Below are 16,995 nucleotides of genomic sequence, written 5' to 3'. Positions count from 1 at the left end.
ATCAGAGTTAATGTGTTGGGTTGAGTGACCCTTTCTCAGTTCCTCAGTTCTGAGGAAGGGTCACTCGACCGAAACATTAATTCTGATTTCTTTCCACAGATGCTGCCACATCTGCTGAGATTTTCCCAACGATTTCTGTTTTTGTTTCTGATCTTCAGCATCTCCCAGTCTTTCAGGTTTGTTTTAGTTAGATTCCCTGGCCTGGGTTTATGCCAGACCCAGTGGAAAGCACTCTTTTGTCATAACGCAATGCATCTCCATAGCAACAGAAATTCCAGAGGATGGGAATCCCACCTAAACCCAGTATCTCCCACTTTAGCGGAGCAGTTTGTAATGCTTGGTTCATGGACACTATTCCAATGACCAGCCCCCCTCACTGACATCGAAGTTTGAAATCCCTGGCATTTGGAACCCAGAGTGTGGAGCTTAGACTAGGTCAGGGAGGTCCATTCTCAGTGCATTTCTTTTTAATAATCAGCGTACTCTTTTTGAGAGCTGAAGTAGCCCCACACATGTGGGGCAGTTATCATGCCATGGGAATTTTGAGTTGGGATTAGGCATTCTTTGTGGGTAGGGGACGGAGAGGGAGGAAACTCAAGTATCCATTGGCTGGGTTGCAGTTTAGTGCCCTTTGGGACTGTTAACAGTGGAAAAAACAGTGCATAAACTGCTTGGAACTGTCAGGATCTGTCAAGAAAAGGCAAACTGGCAAGAAGCATCCATCTGTATTCTTTATGAACAAGAGCACTTTTCGCATTACAATGCAGCCTGCAATACTGAATGTTAAGTAATAGTAATACAATTTTGCTCCTAAATACATTGATGATATTCAACATGGTATGGCAGGTAAATGCAGAAGAAGGGTGTGGTGGAAAGAGGCACTACATTGACATAGGTGTATGAGAGGGCCATGCAGATGTTAGAGTGTTACAGGGTCATGAGGAGATGGCCGCTGATGTATTGAGGACATTAGGCTGAATGGATGAGGCATGGAGAGTCTGAGGGATGAAAGGGAGTGTTTATATTTCTCCTGTTTTGAAGAGGTATGTTTGGATTTTGTCCTCGGTCACCTTTGGAGGAATAAAGTATTCTTTTGGATTGTGGGGAGGAATGTTAGTGTATAAAAAGTGCATAAACTCATTGAATCAGCCAGAGATGTCAAGGAAGCTTACAAGAAAAAGTCGAGTTTAAAAAACAGCACTATATATTTCAATGTACCTGTTTATTATTGGGTTTGTGAAATAAGGCCGATTGCCCAAGCTATAATTTTTATAATGGGAGTGTCTTATCAAGTGTACATTTTGCTAGATAGTTTTAACTAATATTTGAATGTAAATGTTTGTTTACCTGAGGCATTAAGCACTTAAATGAAATTCCTGTTTACAGATGGGTTAGATAAAGGACAAATGTAGTGAATCTTTTTTGCATCAATTAGAAACCTTTTTTCAAAAGTTACATCATCAGTAGACTAATAACTGTGTCCACAAGTCTGCTCCATGCTGACATGGGCACATTGGCAAGGAGAGGAAGGGCAAAGTGTCATGGAAGGTACGAATTGGCACTGAAGTGGTACAGGAATTATAAAGGGCCATGGTTGGATGCATATGGTGTATGTTGGATCATGAGAGATGTGTAGTTTGATGCAGAAGTATCAGGGGGGTCACGGAATGGATAGATAGGCATAGGGTGATATCGGAGTGTGGCAGTTCATAAGGATTGTGATAAAGGACATAGGTTGGCACAGGAGTCATGATGGATCATGAGGTGGAGACAGGAGCATTGATAGGCATGCATGGGAATGGAGAATGAGAGGAGTGAGAGGAAGAGAACAGAAGCATTATTTCTAAAATTTAGCTTTGAATGTTGAACACAATGCCAGAGCCCCCAGGAAAGCTTTCTACCAAACAGAATATAGAATATTACATCATTGTACAGGTCCTTTGGCCCTCGATGTTGCGCAGATCTGTGGAACCAATCTGAAGTCTATCTATCCTACATTATTCCATTTTCATTCATATGTTTATCCAATGACCATTTAAATGCCCTTAAATTGGCGAGTCTACTACTGTTGTTGGCAGGGCATTCCATGCCCCTACTACTCTCTAAGTAAAGAAACTACCTCTGACATCTGTCCTATATCTATCACCCCTCAGTTTAAAGCTAAGCCCCCTCATGCTAGCCATCACCATCCGAGGAAAAAGGCTCTCACTGTCCACCCTATCTAACCCTCTCATTATCTTATATGTCTCAATTAAGTCACCTCTCAACCTTCTTCTCTCTAATGAAAACAGCCTCAATTTCCTCAACCTTTACTCATAAGACCTTCCCTCCATACCAGGCAACATCCTAGTAAATCGCTTCTGAACCCTTTCCAAAGCTTCCACATTCTTCCTATAATGCAGTGACCCGAACTGTCGGCAATACTCCAAGCGCAGCCGACCAGAATTTTGTACAGCTGCAACATGACCTCTTGGTTCCAAACTCAATCCCTCTACCTTCTAAAAGCTAACACACCGAATGCCTTATCAACAACCCTATCAACCTGGCTGGCAACTTTCAGGGATCTACATATATGGACACAGAGGTCTCACTGCTCATCTACACTGCCAAACATCTTACCATTAGCCTGGAACTCTTTATTCCCGGTGCTCCTTCCAGGGTTACATGTCTCAGCACCACCTTCCCTATTCACCCACAGATTGAAAGGAAGCTTGACAGCCACTTTTACAGGTCTGGATTTTTTCCCACCTCTGCATACCTACCCTGGGAATTCTGAAAGCATCAGCAGGAACAGGCAAGTAGAGAGGCACCGGCAAGTAAATAGCATGACAGTATCAGCCAAACTCATTCAAATTGACTCAGAATTTGCATTATTTTGAATAAAATACCATGCTGCACACAGTGATATTCAACGCTTTCCTACCTATTAAAAGACTTTCACTTCAAACATACCCCAGCTTATTTTTTTGCAGTACCGTGAGGGGAGGTGGTAGGACTGTGTGAAGGGAGAGATATTGATCTTCATGTATCTAACTTTAAAACATTCTCAGCTCAAACCAGCCTGCAAACAACTTACTGATTATAGATAGCTGTTCAATAACATTTAAGAGGACATGTAGAAATAATATTGAAACAGCAGGATAAATACAAAACAGAAACCAGCAAAATCATGCCAAACCAGTTTGACCTTAAATCCAAAGTGAAGAGGGAAAAATGACCACCAAAAATCCTGCAAGTGGAAAGGAATAATAGGATGAGAGAAACGTTAATGAGAATAAATACCAAAAGATGCAGAGGTGAGTTAAATGAATGTAATGATAGCACAGGGGATCTGTATAAAAGCAATTCCACAAAATACAATAGTAAGAAGCTGCTTCCTGTTTTAATCCTAAGAGGGCAGTCAAAAGAAAGCTTAAAGATGCTTTAAACTGAGGAGGTGTACAAATTAGCTGAACAATTCTCAATGATTACTCCATCCAAAAGCATGCGTAGGACAGACATCATCTCCACAAAGAAGAAGCAAGTCAAACAACAAAGGCATCAATTTAAATACTAGACAGACTAAAGGGGTTCAAAACAAACAAACCCTTGGTGGGTAAAATGGTATTTGTTCCAGAAGCTGAGAAAGACTAATGGAGGAGATTTGCAAGTGATTAATAGTTGTTGTTATGAGGGAGAGAATAACATGGGCATGGATTGGAAAAAGGCACATATGTCCACATTCAAAAGTGGAGGGAAAACAAACGACGCATCTCCCATGGTCCACCAGTGGCAATGACAATTTTGTTCACCACTGTGAAATTAGCAGGTGTAAACTTAAGTATGTGCCAAATATAATCAGGTAAACTGGGAGAAATTCAGAAGAGGAAGATCCTGCCTGAACCATCTTCTTGATTTCACTAGGAAATGACATCCCATAGGATCTGTACAAAGCCCAATAGCATGTTGTACCAAGACTCCTAAAACACAGTTAAAGTTCCATATGAAAAATGATTCTTACCCTCAAAGCTGTGAAAATTGAAGTTAAGTTGAGAGCCTGGATAAGAAATTGGTGGTGATGTAGAACACAAAGGGAGGTTGTTAGAGGAATTATGTCAGGGTGGGTAAGGCGAGTAGTTGGGGAGCTCAGTTATCTATAGATTTATATCAATGACTTGGATTTAGCAGTGGCATGATCCCTGATAAATGGGTTTACAGTCTTTCAGCATTTACTGAATGTTTTTTTAATACGTTTTAGCTCTAACAATCAAACATCCCTCTGAACTGCACTCCTTTGTAAACATTGTAGACAACAGGACACCAGCTTTTCACCTCAGCAAATCCACCTGCTGTTTCACAATCTTACCTGTCTGTAACCAGTAATCTCTTTGAATCTATCTTGTAAACTGTTAAAGCAACAGACCCCCACCGTGTTAAGTGTGATACTATTGAAATTGAATTCCCAAAACTAAAAATATATATTAAAACATATGAACTATGGAACTAGATACTCACAACCAATAAAAGAAAAGAAAATTAGTTATCTTTTCAGAAGATACTGAAGCAGCACCAAGGGAGGAAACTCAGAAATGAACTGGGCAAAAGACGACCCTTCTGAAAAGCATATTGAGACATTTATCTGAACTAAAAGGCACTGTACAAATGTTTGCTATTTACATGAGTATTACAACAGCAAATGAAATGCAATACGAATACTGCACAAATGAAGCAAAAATAGACATCTCCACAAATAGTGTTGCAATATCTAATGATATAGTCTCCACATTCCTCAGCCAAATTCTTCAGCTAATGGTAGAGCAGCAATTAACGAAGCCAATGGAATGCATAATTTATAAAACAAGTTACTGCTTGAAAGCTCTGGCCATTTCCAGTCACTGAGACATAAGGGAAACATTCCAGTATTGAGACGATATAGAGGAGCTATGAGATGAGACTTCACCTCACAGGTTTCAGCAACAAAAGAGGGCTTTATGCCTTTAAACAAAGTGCATGAGAAGCAATATATGAATGTACATACCTACAATTTAGGAGTGGGAGTAGGCCATTGGTCCTACAAGCCTTCTCTTCCATTCAATTAGATCATGGCTCATTTGATTTTTTTTTGTAAATATATTTATTAGCAATTTTGTTTAACTTTACAAACATATAAAATTATTGAAAAAAATCAATCAAAATATCAGTATAATAAAAAGAAAAAAAAACACAAATTACAATACAACTACTATCTACCAACTATTAACCTACTCTATAATACAAAGCAAACCCTAACACTGTGCAAAGCAACACCAAAAAAAAGCAAAAAAACCCCAAAAAAACCCCACAAAATACAGAACAGCTATGCTCAGCGCAAGGCTCCCAAACAAAGGAATGGGGGCATTGTATACGTACCCGTATTAACTTGGGAGACCCCTTCCAGGGCCCAGGGCTTGACAAATCTAACCATCCTGGTTAAACAAATGCCCTAGTTAAGATAACTGATAAATCTATATCCAAATAACTCAAGTAGGGCTGCCATGTCTTATAAAAATTGCCTGTTGTGTGGTGCACCACGTTTGTGAAAAAGTCCAAGGGAATGTGCTCCATAATTAATTTCTGCCATCCCAGCAAGCTCGGCAGGTTCTCAGACACCCAATTCATCAGAATATTCTTCCGTGCACATTATGCAAAAATATTAAATAGTTTCTTCCCATGCCCGTCTAAAGATAGTAAATTTGGTAAACCTAAGAGGAGAGATATCGGGTATACTTTGACTTCAGTCCTCAATACCCTCCCTATCTCTCCTGCCACAGCGCTCCAGTAAACATGGAGCCTGTGGCATGTCCAGAAGCAATGGGTAAGAGTACCTACACTTATTATACATTTGGGGCACACTGAAGATGCCCCTTTTTTTAAACTTCGCCAGACGGTCTGGTGCCAGATGAGCCCTGTGCAGAACTTTTAACTGCATAGCGCATGTCCTGTTACAGATTGAGATCTTTCGAGTATTCTCCCAGGTTTCAGAAGAGATCCCCACTCCCAGCTCTTGCTCCCAGGTCTCACATAACTGGTTAATATCCTGCCAGGTCCTGCCACCCAGCAGGCGATAGAGGGCACTAACTGAAAGGGTGCTTGTGGACCGTAGCAACAACCTCTCTGTATTGGGCTTATAGGGCTTAGTCAGAAGCGTGAGATCTTCTGGATGAAATCCCTAACCTGAAAAAAACAGAAAAGATCTCTGCTGGGCAACCCGTATTTGCAGCTCAGTTGCTCAAAAGACATCATAACCTTCCCCTCAAACAAGTCTCCCAAATTAGAAACTCCTCTCGCTACCCATAGTTTGAACCCTGAGTCTATCATCCCTGGTTGGAATCCTGGCATGCCAACTGTAGGTGTAAGTGGCGAAGTCTTGGATAAACAACCATCACTCTGACGCATCGTCCTTCATGCCTTGACTGTACTAATGACAATGGGGTTCCGGCAGTGGTCCATAACTGTCCTCATCTTATCCATGAACAATAGGTTAATAAAAGGGCACTTTGCTTGGGAAGCCTCAATATCCAGCCATATTGAGTTTGGATTGTTACCTGTCCAATCGCAGACAAAGGACAGCAGGGAACCCAATTGGTACCTCCTGGTGTCTGGGAAATCAACTCCTCCCTCTCCTTGAGGCAACTGCAATTTAGTAAGTTTGATGAGGGGATGCCCACGATGCCAGACAAAGGAACCAAACCAGCCTATAAGCTTCTGCAGCATTAACCTGGGAAACATTATAGGGAGCATACACATGGGATAAAGCAAATGAGGAAGAACATTCATCTTAATGAGAGATATTCGGCCCAGCCATGAAATTGGAAGAACCTCTCATCTCTGGAGATCTCGCCTAATATTGTCGAGCAAGTGAGTAAAGTTAGTCCGAAATAACAGATCAAACTTGGGGGTAATAAAAATGCCTAGGTACCGGAACCCTGCCCGTGACCACTTAAAAGGGAACTTAGGGCCACCTTCAACTTCTGGCACATCCTTAAGGTTCCCCAAAGGCATAGCCTCCTATTTTGCAAAGTTCATCTTATATCCTGAAATAGCCCCAAATGAATTGATACATTGTATCAAATGGGGTACGGAGATCATCAGGTTCGATAAAAACAGAAGGACATCATCCGCGTACAGTGTAATCTTGTGTGCCCTCCGGTCACGTGGATGTTCTAACGAATGGCCTCTGCCAGCGGCTCTATCACCAACATATGCAACAATGGTGAGAGGGGGCAGCCTTGCCGACTGCCCCTACCAATTGTAAAATTCTCTGACTTCTCCCCGTTGGTGATGACTGCGGCCAGAGGGTGGCAATATAAAACCTCCACCCACCTAGCAAAGGCTCCACCGAACCCAAACTGTTCTCAGACATAAAAAAGATACAGCCATCCCACCCAGTCAAATGCTTTCTCTGCATCTAAGGAAATCACCAACCCCTGAATTGATTGTTGCTGACAGACTTAGACCACATTCAGCAACCTTCTAATATTATTAGAGGACCTATGGCCCCCTATAAAGCCTGTCTGGTCCTTTTTAATAATATGGGGCAACACCCTTTCCAATCTCAGTCCCAGGATCTTGGACAGAATCTTGAAATCTGAATTTAATAGAGGGATGGGCCTGTATGAGGCACAATCCTCAGGAACCTTCCCCTTCTTAAGAATTAAGGAAATATTAGCTTCTCTCAAAGATGGTGGTAGGCATTCATGCATATAGGAGTGATTGGACATCTCCAACATCAGCCCTGACAGAATCCCTATAAACTCCTTATAAAACTCACCTGGAAGACCGTCAGGGCCAGGCGCTTTCCCACTCTGAAGTTGCCTAGCTGCCTCCTGTATTTCCTGAACTGTCAAGGGGACATTAAGGAAAGAGGCCTGTTCCAAGGTTACCCCTGGGAGGTCCAGGCTCTTAAAAAAGGTCTCCATTTTAGCCCTCCTGTCTTTGCAACCTTCAGACTGATACAATTCAGAGTAAAAGCTCCGAAAAGCATCATTAATCTTTTTAGCATCATATGTAAGGACCCCGGTGCTGTCTCTGATTGCAGTAATGGATTGGGGAGCACGATTTTTCCTAGTCAGATATGCTAAATACTTCCCTGGCCTATCCCCATATTCAAACAACCTCTGTCTAGCTAAAGCAAGTTCTTTCTTTGCGTTTTGTGTCAGTATTGAATTCAAGGCAGCCCGGAGGGCCGTGATCCACTGTAGCTTAGTCACCGAAGGCCGCGTAAAATGTGCTGCCTCCACAACTTTCAACCACGTCTCAAGTAGACGCTGCTGTTCCTCCTTCTGTCAGTTCCAGCTAGCTGAATAGGAAATAGCTAATCCCCTAACGCAAAGGCTTTTGCAGTCTCCCACAGCATGGACGGACTACTAGCCGTGCCTGAGGGGATAGTCAAGAATTCCTGAAACCCCTTCAAAAAGTATCCCACGTATTTGGAATCCTTAAAGAGAAAAGGGTCCAAATGCCAGTGCCGCAAACCTAGCCTTTCACGCTTGGCTTTAACCTCCAAATATACCACTGCATGATCAGAGATAGCTATATTCCCAATTTTACAACACATAATAGAATCCAGAAGGGCTGAGGGAGCCAGAAAGAGGTCAATCCTCATGTGACATTTATGTGGGTTTGAAAAAAAGGTGAAATCCCTGCCGGTAGGGTAAAGACATCTCCAAATATCCACCAGCCCCAACTCCTTGCATAAGTCAGCCACCTGTTTGGCCTGCGAAGAAATGGTTGGGGGCCCACAAAGCATCCTGTCCACTGTCGGATCCAAAAGACAATTAAAATTCCCCCCCCCTATAATAATGTGCCGTGTTCCAAAAGCATTCAACTTAGAGAAAGCACTAATCAAATATTTGAGGGAATGTGCCGGAGGACAGTAGACATTTAAAATGTCATATTCCTCTCCATGTATCAGGGATTTAAGTATCACAAACCATCCCTGCTCATCTTTCACCTGCTCTAATAATGTGAATGGAAGATTTTTCTGGATAAATACCGCCACTCCCCTACTTTTAGTAGTAAAGGATAAAAATAATACCCGGTCATAACCCCCCTGTTGTAATTTCAGGTGTTCCCCATCATCAAGATGGGTTTCCTGCAACAAAGCGATATCAACCCTTTCCCTCTTAAGGCTAGAAAGCACTTTTTCCTTTTAACAGGTGAATGACTTCCCTTAATGTTCCAGGTGCACCATTTACTAAGACACTTAGCCATATCCCCTTTCAGACACCCTTGAACCCATCAGAGGGAGAACCCTGCTTACAAAGTGCCGAGCATAAGTAAATAAAGACTCATAGAATCGAAAAACTATATATACAAAAACTACTCTATCATAACTATAAACAACTATTACTACCAAAAAACTACAAAGTAAACCAACTATAGAACCTTGAGTGGAAGACTCTTTCCCCCTGCCCATAGGGGCACTCACCCTACCCATCCCCTGCTTCACAGCTCCTTCAAACCTGGACTGTGCCCCAGCCTTAGGCCAGAAAAAACAAGATGATCCTTAAATCAACAGAAAAAAAAGACAAAGTCAGGATGAGCACTCCAACCATCCCTGGCTTCATGACATCCCTCCTTGTGACTAAAAGAGAAGCAGAACAAACAAACAAAAAGGAGAGAGACAACAAAGAACATCCACAAAATTTCCCATCAGAACATCCAGTTATTTAAAAAATAGGAACAATTTATTCCAAAGTCTTTTCCCCCCTTTCAAAAAAGGAAATTATTAGGGAGAAAGAAAGGAATAAAAAAAAGGAAGGGAAAACATGGGGAAAAATAGAAAAGAGAACAAACATTAACCATATTCTTCAGGCCAATCCGTCTATTTTAAAGTGCCCACAAAGTTTTTAGCTTTATTCACTGAGTCAAATGTGTAAACTGAGTCCTCGTGACTGAAACAAAGTACTGTGGGGTATCTCACAGCTGCTGAAAAATCCTGGAAAAACATGATTTTTGATCCCTTGTACAGCAGCACCTGTGGCTCTTTTCCCAGGGACTGGAAGTTTCTATGACTTTTGCTTGTCCTTATATGAGTGGAAGTGCACTAGGACCAAGCGGGGATGCTGCACCAGTCCTGACCTGTGCACTGTAACCTGATACGTCCTCTCAATCTGCAGCCTGCTGGACTCTATGTGAAGGCCCAAAATGTTTGACAGCCAGTTTTCAAAGAAGCTGACTGGCTTCTCACCTTCCTCATCTTCAGGGAGCCTGACAATTCGGAGATTTATCCTCCGACCTCGATTTTCGAGGTCGTCGATATGGTTTCGCAAGGCCTGCACCTCTCGCTCCAGCACCTGGATCCGACTGGATGAGGACTCCATTGCAGCTTCCAAGGCCTTAGTTCGACACTCCACCACCTCCGGCCTCTCCCCGAGGCCCTGGATCTCCTGCTCGTGCTTCTGCAGCATGGATGTGATAGGTTGGACCTGGGCACGAATCTCCCCACGGATCTCCTCAATCGCAGCCGCAACTTTCAAGGTAAGTCTCTCCATCGCCGCAGCCAATCCCTGTGAGTCTGTCAGGTCCCTGGGGGGATCAGGAGAGGCTGCTGCTGCTGCAGTCTCTGGTGTGGTAGGTGCTGCAGGGGAATGCCCTCCCTGCTGCTGTTTGCTTGCTCCTTTTCCCTGTGGCATCCTTCCCACTCCCAAATATTAACAAATATGTGTTCTGTAAGGTTTTAAACTAATATTTCCACCACATAAGTTGGCCAAGGATGGCAAAAAAACACTGGCATGCCTCGTCTGTTAGGCAGAGCTTGTCCACAGCAGTCCTACAGAATCGCCGCCATCTTGCCGAGTCCTCGACTCATTTAATTTTAACCTCAACTCTACAGTCCTGTGACCGATGATGACATCTCAACCTTTTGCTTATGAAAAATCTACCTACCTCACTTAGCCTTAAAAACCTTCAAAGATTCTGCCTTCACCATCTTTTGAGGAAACAAGTTTCAAAGAAACACAACACCCAGACATAAGTAAATTCTCCTTATCTCTGTTTAAATGAGTAACCTGTTTTGATTTTAAAAAGCAATGACAACTAGTCCTCCCACAAAGAAACCAGCCTTTCTAGATGCAACTCGTGAAGTTCCCTCTGGATCTTTCATACTTCAATCAATCAAATCACCCTTTATGCATTTAAACTTCAGCAGATATAGGTCTAGTCTGTCCAGCCTTTTCTCAACAAACTTCCCATCCATTCCAAGTATTGATCCAGTAAACCTACTTTGAACTGTGTCCAATGCATTTACAGCCTTCCTTAAATAGGGAGATCATATAGAATGGAAGATCGTATAGAAGTACACAGTATACAAAAGTTAAATCCAGAATTCCAGTTAAGGTAAATCCAGATTCAACTGCCAGAGTAGGACCCAGAGTGGGTAAGAGGAAAATTTAAGCTAAGATTCAGTCAGGGAGATGCTTGTAACGTGGTTCATATCAGAGGGAGGAGGAGATGGAGAGATGGAGTTTTATGGAAGAAATCCCAAAAGTTGAGGACATGGACAATACTTCTCGACTAAATGAATCATTGTCAAATAGAGTTTCATTTAAAGGAAAGCCACTATGAAATTCTTAAGACAAAATGAATTAATTTTGTTGGATTGTTTTAATGAGGTAACATGGAGCTGCGCTGTGGATGTGGTGTGCACACAGTCTTCTAGAAGGCATTTGATACAGTGCTGCATGAAAGATTTTTGAACAAAGTTAGAGTTCATAGAACAAAAGGGACAGTAACAACATGGATACAAAATTCACTGAGTGACAAGAAACAGAAGTAATGTCCACACGGAGAAGACTTGTAGTGCATTTTCAGTTTACTTTTCCTGTTATATATTAATGATCTAGAGTTTGGTTTAAAGGGTACAGTTTAAAAATTTGTAAATAATAATGACATTTGGAAGCATGTAAACTTTAGAGGAGGAGAGAATAGAGATTCAAAAGGGCATGGACAAGTTGGTGGAAAGTGTGGCTAGATGGCAGATGAAATCCAATGCAGAGAAGGGTGGTGATACAATTTGGAGGGAAGAACATGGAGAGGATTTAATACATAGGATAACTGTAAAGACTGTACAGGAGTGGAGTGATCTGGATATGAGAGCATAAATAAAGGTGGCAGAACAAATTGTACCCCTATTAATAAAACTCAGGGTACAGAGTAAAAAGCAAGGAAGTTAAGTTGAATTTATATAAGATGCTAATGTAAGTTTGGCATCAACTGGAGTATTGCATCCAATTCTAGGTATCACACTTTCAGAGGGATGTGAAAACATTAGACAGAGTGCAAAAGAGGTTTATGAGAGTATTTTCGGGGTTGAAGAATTTCAGTAATGAAGCTGGGATTGTTCCCCTTGATGAAGGGAAAGCTCAGGTGAAAATGGGTACTGCAGATGCTGGAGATTAGAGTCTAGATTAGAGTGTTGCTGGAAAAGCACAGCAGGTCAGGTAGTATCAGAGGAGCAGGAAAATCGATGTTTCGGGCAAAAGCCCTTCATCAGGAATGAAGAGAAAGCTCAGATGAGACATAAATCAAAATTTTCAAAATCATAATAGGTCTGGACAAAGTAAATTGGAAGAAAGTGCTCCCATTCATGCAACAATCTAAGACACAAGGGCACTGATTTAAAGTAATTAGTAAATGCAGCAAAAATGATAGGAGGAAAAGCTTTTACACACAAATGCTTAGGGTATGGAATACTTTGTCTGAGAGTGTGGAGGAGGTGGATTCAATTAAGGCATTCAAAAGCGAATTGGATAATTGTTTGAAGGGAACAATGGACAGGGTTCCGGAGACGACAGAAGAATGACAGTGAAATTCTAATTCCAAGAGCATGCACACACATGGGTTGAATAGCCTCCTTCTGCACTGTAATAATTCTCTAAAAACTGAAGGCACAGCAACCAATGTTGGAGTAAAGGGAACAGAAATATGTATGAGGCCAAATTGGAAGACAATTAAATGTCTGCATTTTGTACTTACTGATTAGGCACTGCATAAGTTCGATCTAGTTAAAGGATCCTATTTTCTCAAATCAGGTTAACTACAAGTCAAAAATAAAGCTCTGTCCACATTGCACCATACGTTAAAGGTGTGGTACAGTATTAGTTGTAATACCGAGTAAACCTCTCTCTACAGTGTATAATCACACTCTCATGCAAGTTGTAAAGTTATTTGTAAATGAGCTCCAATAATGTACCTCAGCCCCAACATCAGGTCACCAGTCATTTCCCTCTCCAAATGCACTGCTAGGTTCCTGCATCATGTTGACTTTTCGTCCCAAATTTGGGACATGATTGCATTATCGTTGGTCTGCGACTGGCTCGTACCTAGAAACGATGTGGCAGCGTGTCCCTTTAGTCAATCTACAGTACTTACACACATTGTACAGGGTTATTTCGGGCGCATCTTTAAATTGCATAGGTTTTACCCTAAAATATTGTTTTCCTTTCTCTTGACTAAACTATGTTCAATGCTATCTGGTTTAGGTATCATGTCTCCCAAGATAATTTCCAGTATTGCTTCATGCTTTAAAATATGGAGACGGCAGGTTAAAGCGGAACTCCAATTGTGGAAGTTTGTAACTGTTCCAATGACACCTGCTGGGTTTGTGAAAGGAGCCCAGTCCCCCAACTTTTTTTTCTCTTCAAACGCAGCTGAAAACGGTGAAAGGGGATCTCTACCGAATAAAATCATGGATCAGAAAGGGTGACCGCTTTGAGCTCAGCGAGCGGTGGATGAAAATCAAATCCTGGCTGGAACTCGGGGGCGCTCAATACCACTAACTCCACTGCACTCTCGGGGCAATTACCCATCACCAGTCTTCAATCCCGGCTCACGGGCACTGCCCTCTCACCTGCTCACCAGCTGCAGATACTGTTGCCTTTCCCCGAAGGTGAAGGAAGCCATAATCCTCAGGTTGTCCGGAACCAAGTTCCTCTGCTCCACCGGTCTGACCCAACAACCTGCTCAGAGTGCCGGGTAGGAGGAGCCACTGCAGGGAGAGGCGCATTCAACTAGAGGGCAACGGACACCAATGGGACAGAGCCAAACCCCTCATTTCTTGGCTGTTTTGGGAGTAGATTGACAGAATTGGCTAGAAAGACTCTGCGGAGACCTAGAGCTGTCATCGAAACAAGAACAACCAGTTCGAAACACGCACAACCAGATTCCTTTCATTTCCTGATTTGGAGATGCCGGTGTTGGACTGGGGTGGACAAAACAAAAATCACACAACACCAGGTAACAGTTCAACGGGTTTATTTGGAAGCACTACTCCTTGATCAGGTGGTTGGTGACTGTACTCCATACTCCAAATACACCTCAAGGAACAGCTCTCCGAAAGCTAGTGCTTCCAATTAGACCTGTTGGACTATACCCTGGTGTTGTGTGACCTTTAACCGTTCATTTCCCATTGCTGATGTACCACACAGATCTTGCTCACAATCTAAAAGCTGCAACACGAGCAACTCGCAATCCCACCAGCTAAACTTGCGACCAAAAAAAGTTTGTACAACTTACTTTGCTCTACTCTTGCCAGAAGTTTAGACTAGGGGAACTGCAGATGCTGGAGATCAGAGTCGAGAGTGTGGCGCTGGAAAAGCACAGAAGGTCAGGGAGCATCCAAAGAGCAGGGGAAATCCAACCTCTAGGGCATAAGTCCTAGACTAGCCTAATAGAACCTTAGTTTAGTTGAAAGCCAATCTAATCCTAACCAAAATGAACTCCGATCTAACTAAACAAAAGCGGAGGATGCTGGAACTCTGAACTAAAAACAAAGTGCTGGACAAACTCAGCAGGTCTCCCCAAGAAGTCATTCTGGAACAGGGAATGCTGGAGAAACTCGGCAACATTTGTGACGAGAGGAACAGATTAATGTGCCCAGCCCCCTTTGGCTCTTCACTGAACTTCTCCGTCCACAGATGCTGCCAGACCCGTTGAGTTTCTCCAGCTTGTTTTTTTTTGTTATTCCAATCTAAGCACGCCGGTCACCTAGACAAGCGCTTACCTTTCTCATCCAGAACATTCCAGGATGCAACTCTCTGTTCCAATCCAACCAGAAAGGCTGCAGCAAGTATTTTAAGAACACACCTCCCTCCCACCACTTGGTGAGCATACCTGGGAAAGAGTGGTCAATTATGTCGTCTTGCCACATTCCTTGCTAACCCAAATGATAAATCAGCAGCTGCTCCAAGGCGAGAAAGATACAAACGACGGAACAGTGAATATTTTTGGATGCGTGAGCTTTAATTGAAAATGAAGATTAATTGAATCAGTGGTCAGCACTGCTGCCTCGCAGAGCCAGGGGCCTTGGGTTCGATTCCATTTTTGGATGACTGTCTTGTCTGTGTGGAGTTTGAACGTTCTCTCCATGTTTGCCTGGGTTTCCTCGGTTTCCTCCCACAAACATGTGCACGTTAGGTGGATTGGCAATGCTAAATTGTCCACAGTATCCAGAGATGTGCACGCTAGGTGGGTGACAGGGATAGGGTAGGGGGTCTGGGTCCGGGTGGGATGCTCTTCAGAACTTTCCCGCATTGTAGGGATTCTATGATACTGTATTAACCAACTCTCATCACTGTGAATTGAACCGACAACATCGTGCGCCTTAAAACGTCAATGGAATTTTCTTCCAATCAGCCGCAATAATTATTAAAATGATTTGCATTGCATACAATATCCTGAGGTGGGGGGGGGGGGGAAGGTGGTGAAGGGCACTTTCTTTTTCAGACATAGGAGAGTGCTGTCACTTGATACCCAATCATTTCAAGCACGGTGTAAAATAAAGCTTCCAACCCTCCCAGGTCAGGCACAGCATGGGTTACAAAAGTCAATTTTCTGCCTCAGTAACGTCGGTTCCAGCACTTACACGTTGCACGGATGTGATATTGTTCCATTTTCCACAACAGGCATTATTTAGCCTGATATTGCCCATTTTAGCCGTACATTTGGAGCTTTTTAGTTCTATGCAAATTTTAGGTCCCATATTTGAAAGTGTTTCATTGTACTGTATTATCCATTGTTTTTTGTTTGAGTTTCACCGCTCTCAGTACAGGTTTAGCCAGATTTTTACGTCAGGCACACTATGTTATCACAAGTGCATGCTGATCAGATTTTTTTAAAAAGCATTCTAGAAAATAAAGTTATTCAATTTTCACAGCTCCACCATTCCTACAATATTACTCCATGACTGCAATGTTGCTTCATGAATCGATGTAAAACCTGAGTAATTAAAACTCACCTTAGATGCTTGGGCTCCACTGTCAAGTGAGAGTTGACAGAATCCTGCTGCATAAACGTTGCTCAGGTTATTGTTGTGGTTCTGTTCGCCGAGCTGGGGATTTGTGTTGCAGATGTTTCGTCCCCTGTCTAGGTGACATCCTCAGTGCTTGGGAGCCTCCTATGAAGCGCTTCTGTGATGTTTCCTCCGGCATTTATAGTGGTTTGAATCTGCCGCTTCTGGTTGTCAGTTCCAGCTGTCCGCTGCAGTGGTCGGTATATTGGGTTCAGGTCGATGTGTTTGTTGATTGAATCTGTGGATGAGTGCCATGCCTCTAGGAATTCCCTGGCTGTTCTCTGTTTGGCTTGTTCTATAATAGTAGTGTTGTCCCATTCGAATTTATGTTGCTTGTCATCTGTGTGTGTGGCTACTAAGCAAAACCAATGTAGTGTACAAAATCCCATGCAAGGACTGCACAAAACACTACATAGGACAAACAGGAAGACAGCTAACGATCCGCATCCATGAACACCAACTAGCCACGAAACGACACGACCAGCTATCCTTAGTAGCCACACACGCAGATGACAAGCAACATGAATTCGACTGGGACAACACTACTATTATAGGACAAGCCAAACAGAGAACAGCCAGGGATTCCTAGAGGCATGGCACTCATCCACAGATTCTATCAACAAACAGATCGACCTGGACCCAATATACCGACCACTGCAGCGGACAGCTGGAACTGACAACCGGAA

The 16,995-nt window shown here is 42.7% G+C and overlaps 1 protein-coding gene across 6 annotated transcripts in view; it reads right to left on the bottom strand.

Moving 5' to 3' along the window:
* LOC140494608 (dedicator of cytokinesis protein 7-like) overlaps positions 1–15,071 on the bottom strand; it is a 199,676-nt gene extending 184,605 nt beyond the window's left edge. For 3 of the 6 annotated variants that reach the window (XM_072593967.1, XM_072593968.1, XM_072593969.1), the window contains exon 1: positions 13,871–14,015. In XM_072593967.1, coding sequence (XP_072450068.1) covers positions 13,871–13,923 — 53 coding nt within the window. In that variant the 5' untranslated portion in view covers positions 13,924–14,015. Of the gene's footprint in view, positions 1–13,870; positions 14,016–14,535; positions 14,607–15,022 lie in introns of those variants that run through there. The other 3 variants (XM_072593970.1, XM_072593972.1, XM_072593971.1) reach the window with 3 other exon arrangements.
* Between the last annotated feature and the right edge of the window lie 1,924 nt (positions 15,072–16,995).

Source organism: Chiloscyllium punctatum, chromosome 24, assembly GCF_047496795.1.
Source record: "Chiloscyllium punctatum isolate Juve2018m chromosome 24, sChiPun1.3, whole genome shotgun sequence".
Lineage (NCBI taxonomy): Eukaryota > Metazoa > Chordata > Chondrichthyes > Orectolobiformes > Hemiscylliidae > Chiloscyllium > Chiloscyllium punctatum.
This window is presented reverse-complemented; position numbering and strand designations above follow the sequence as displayed.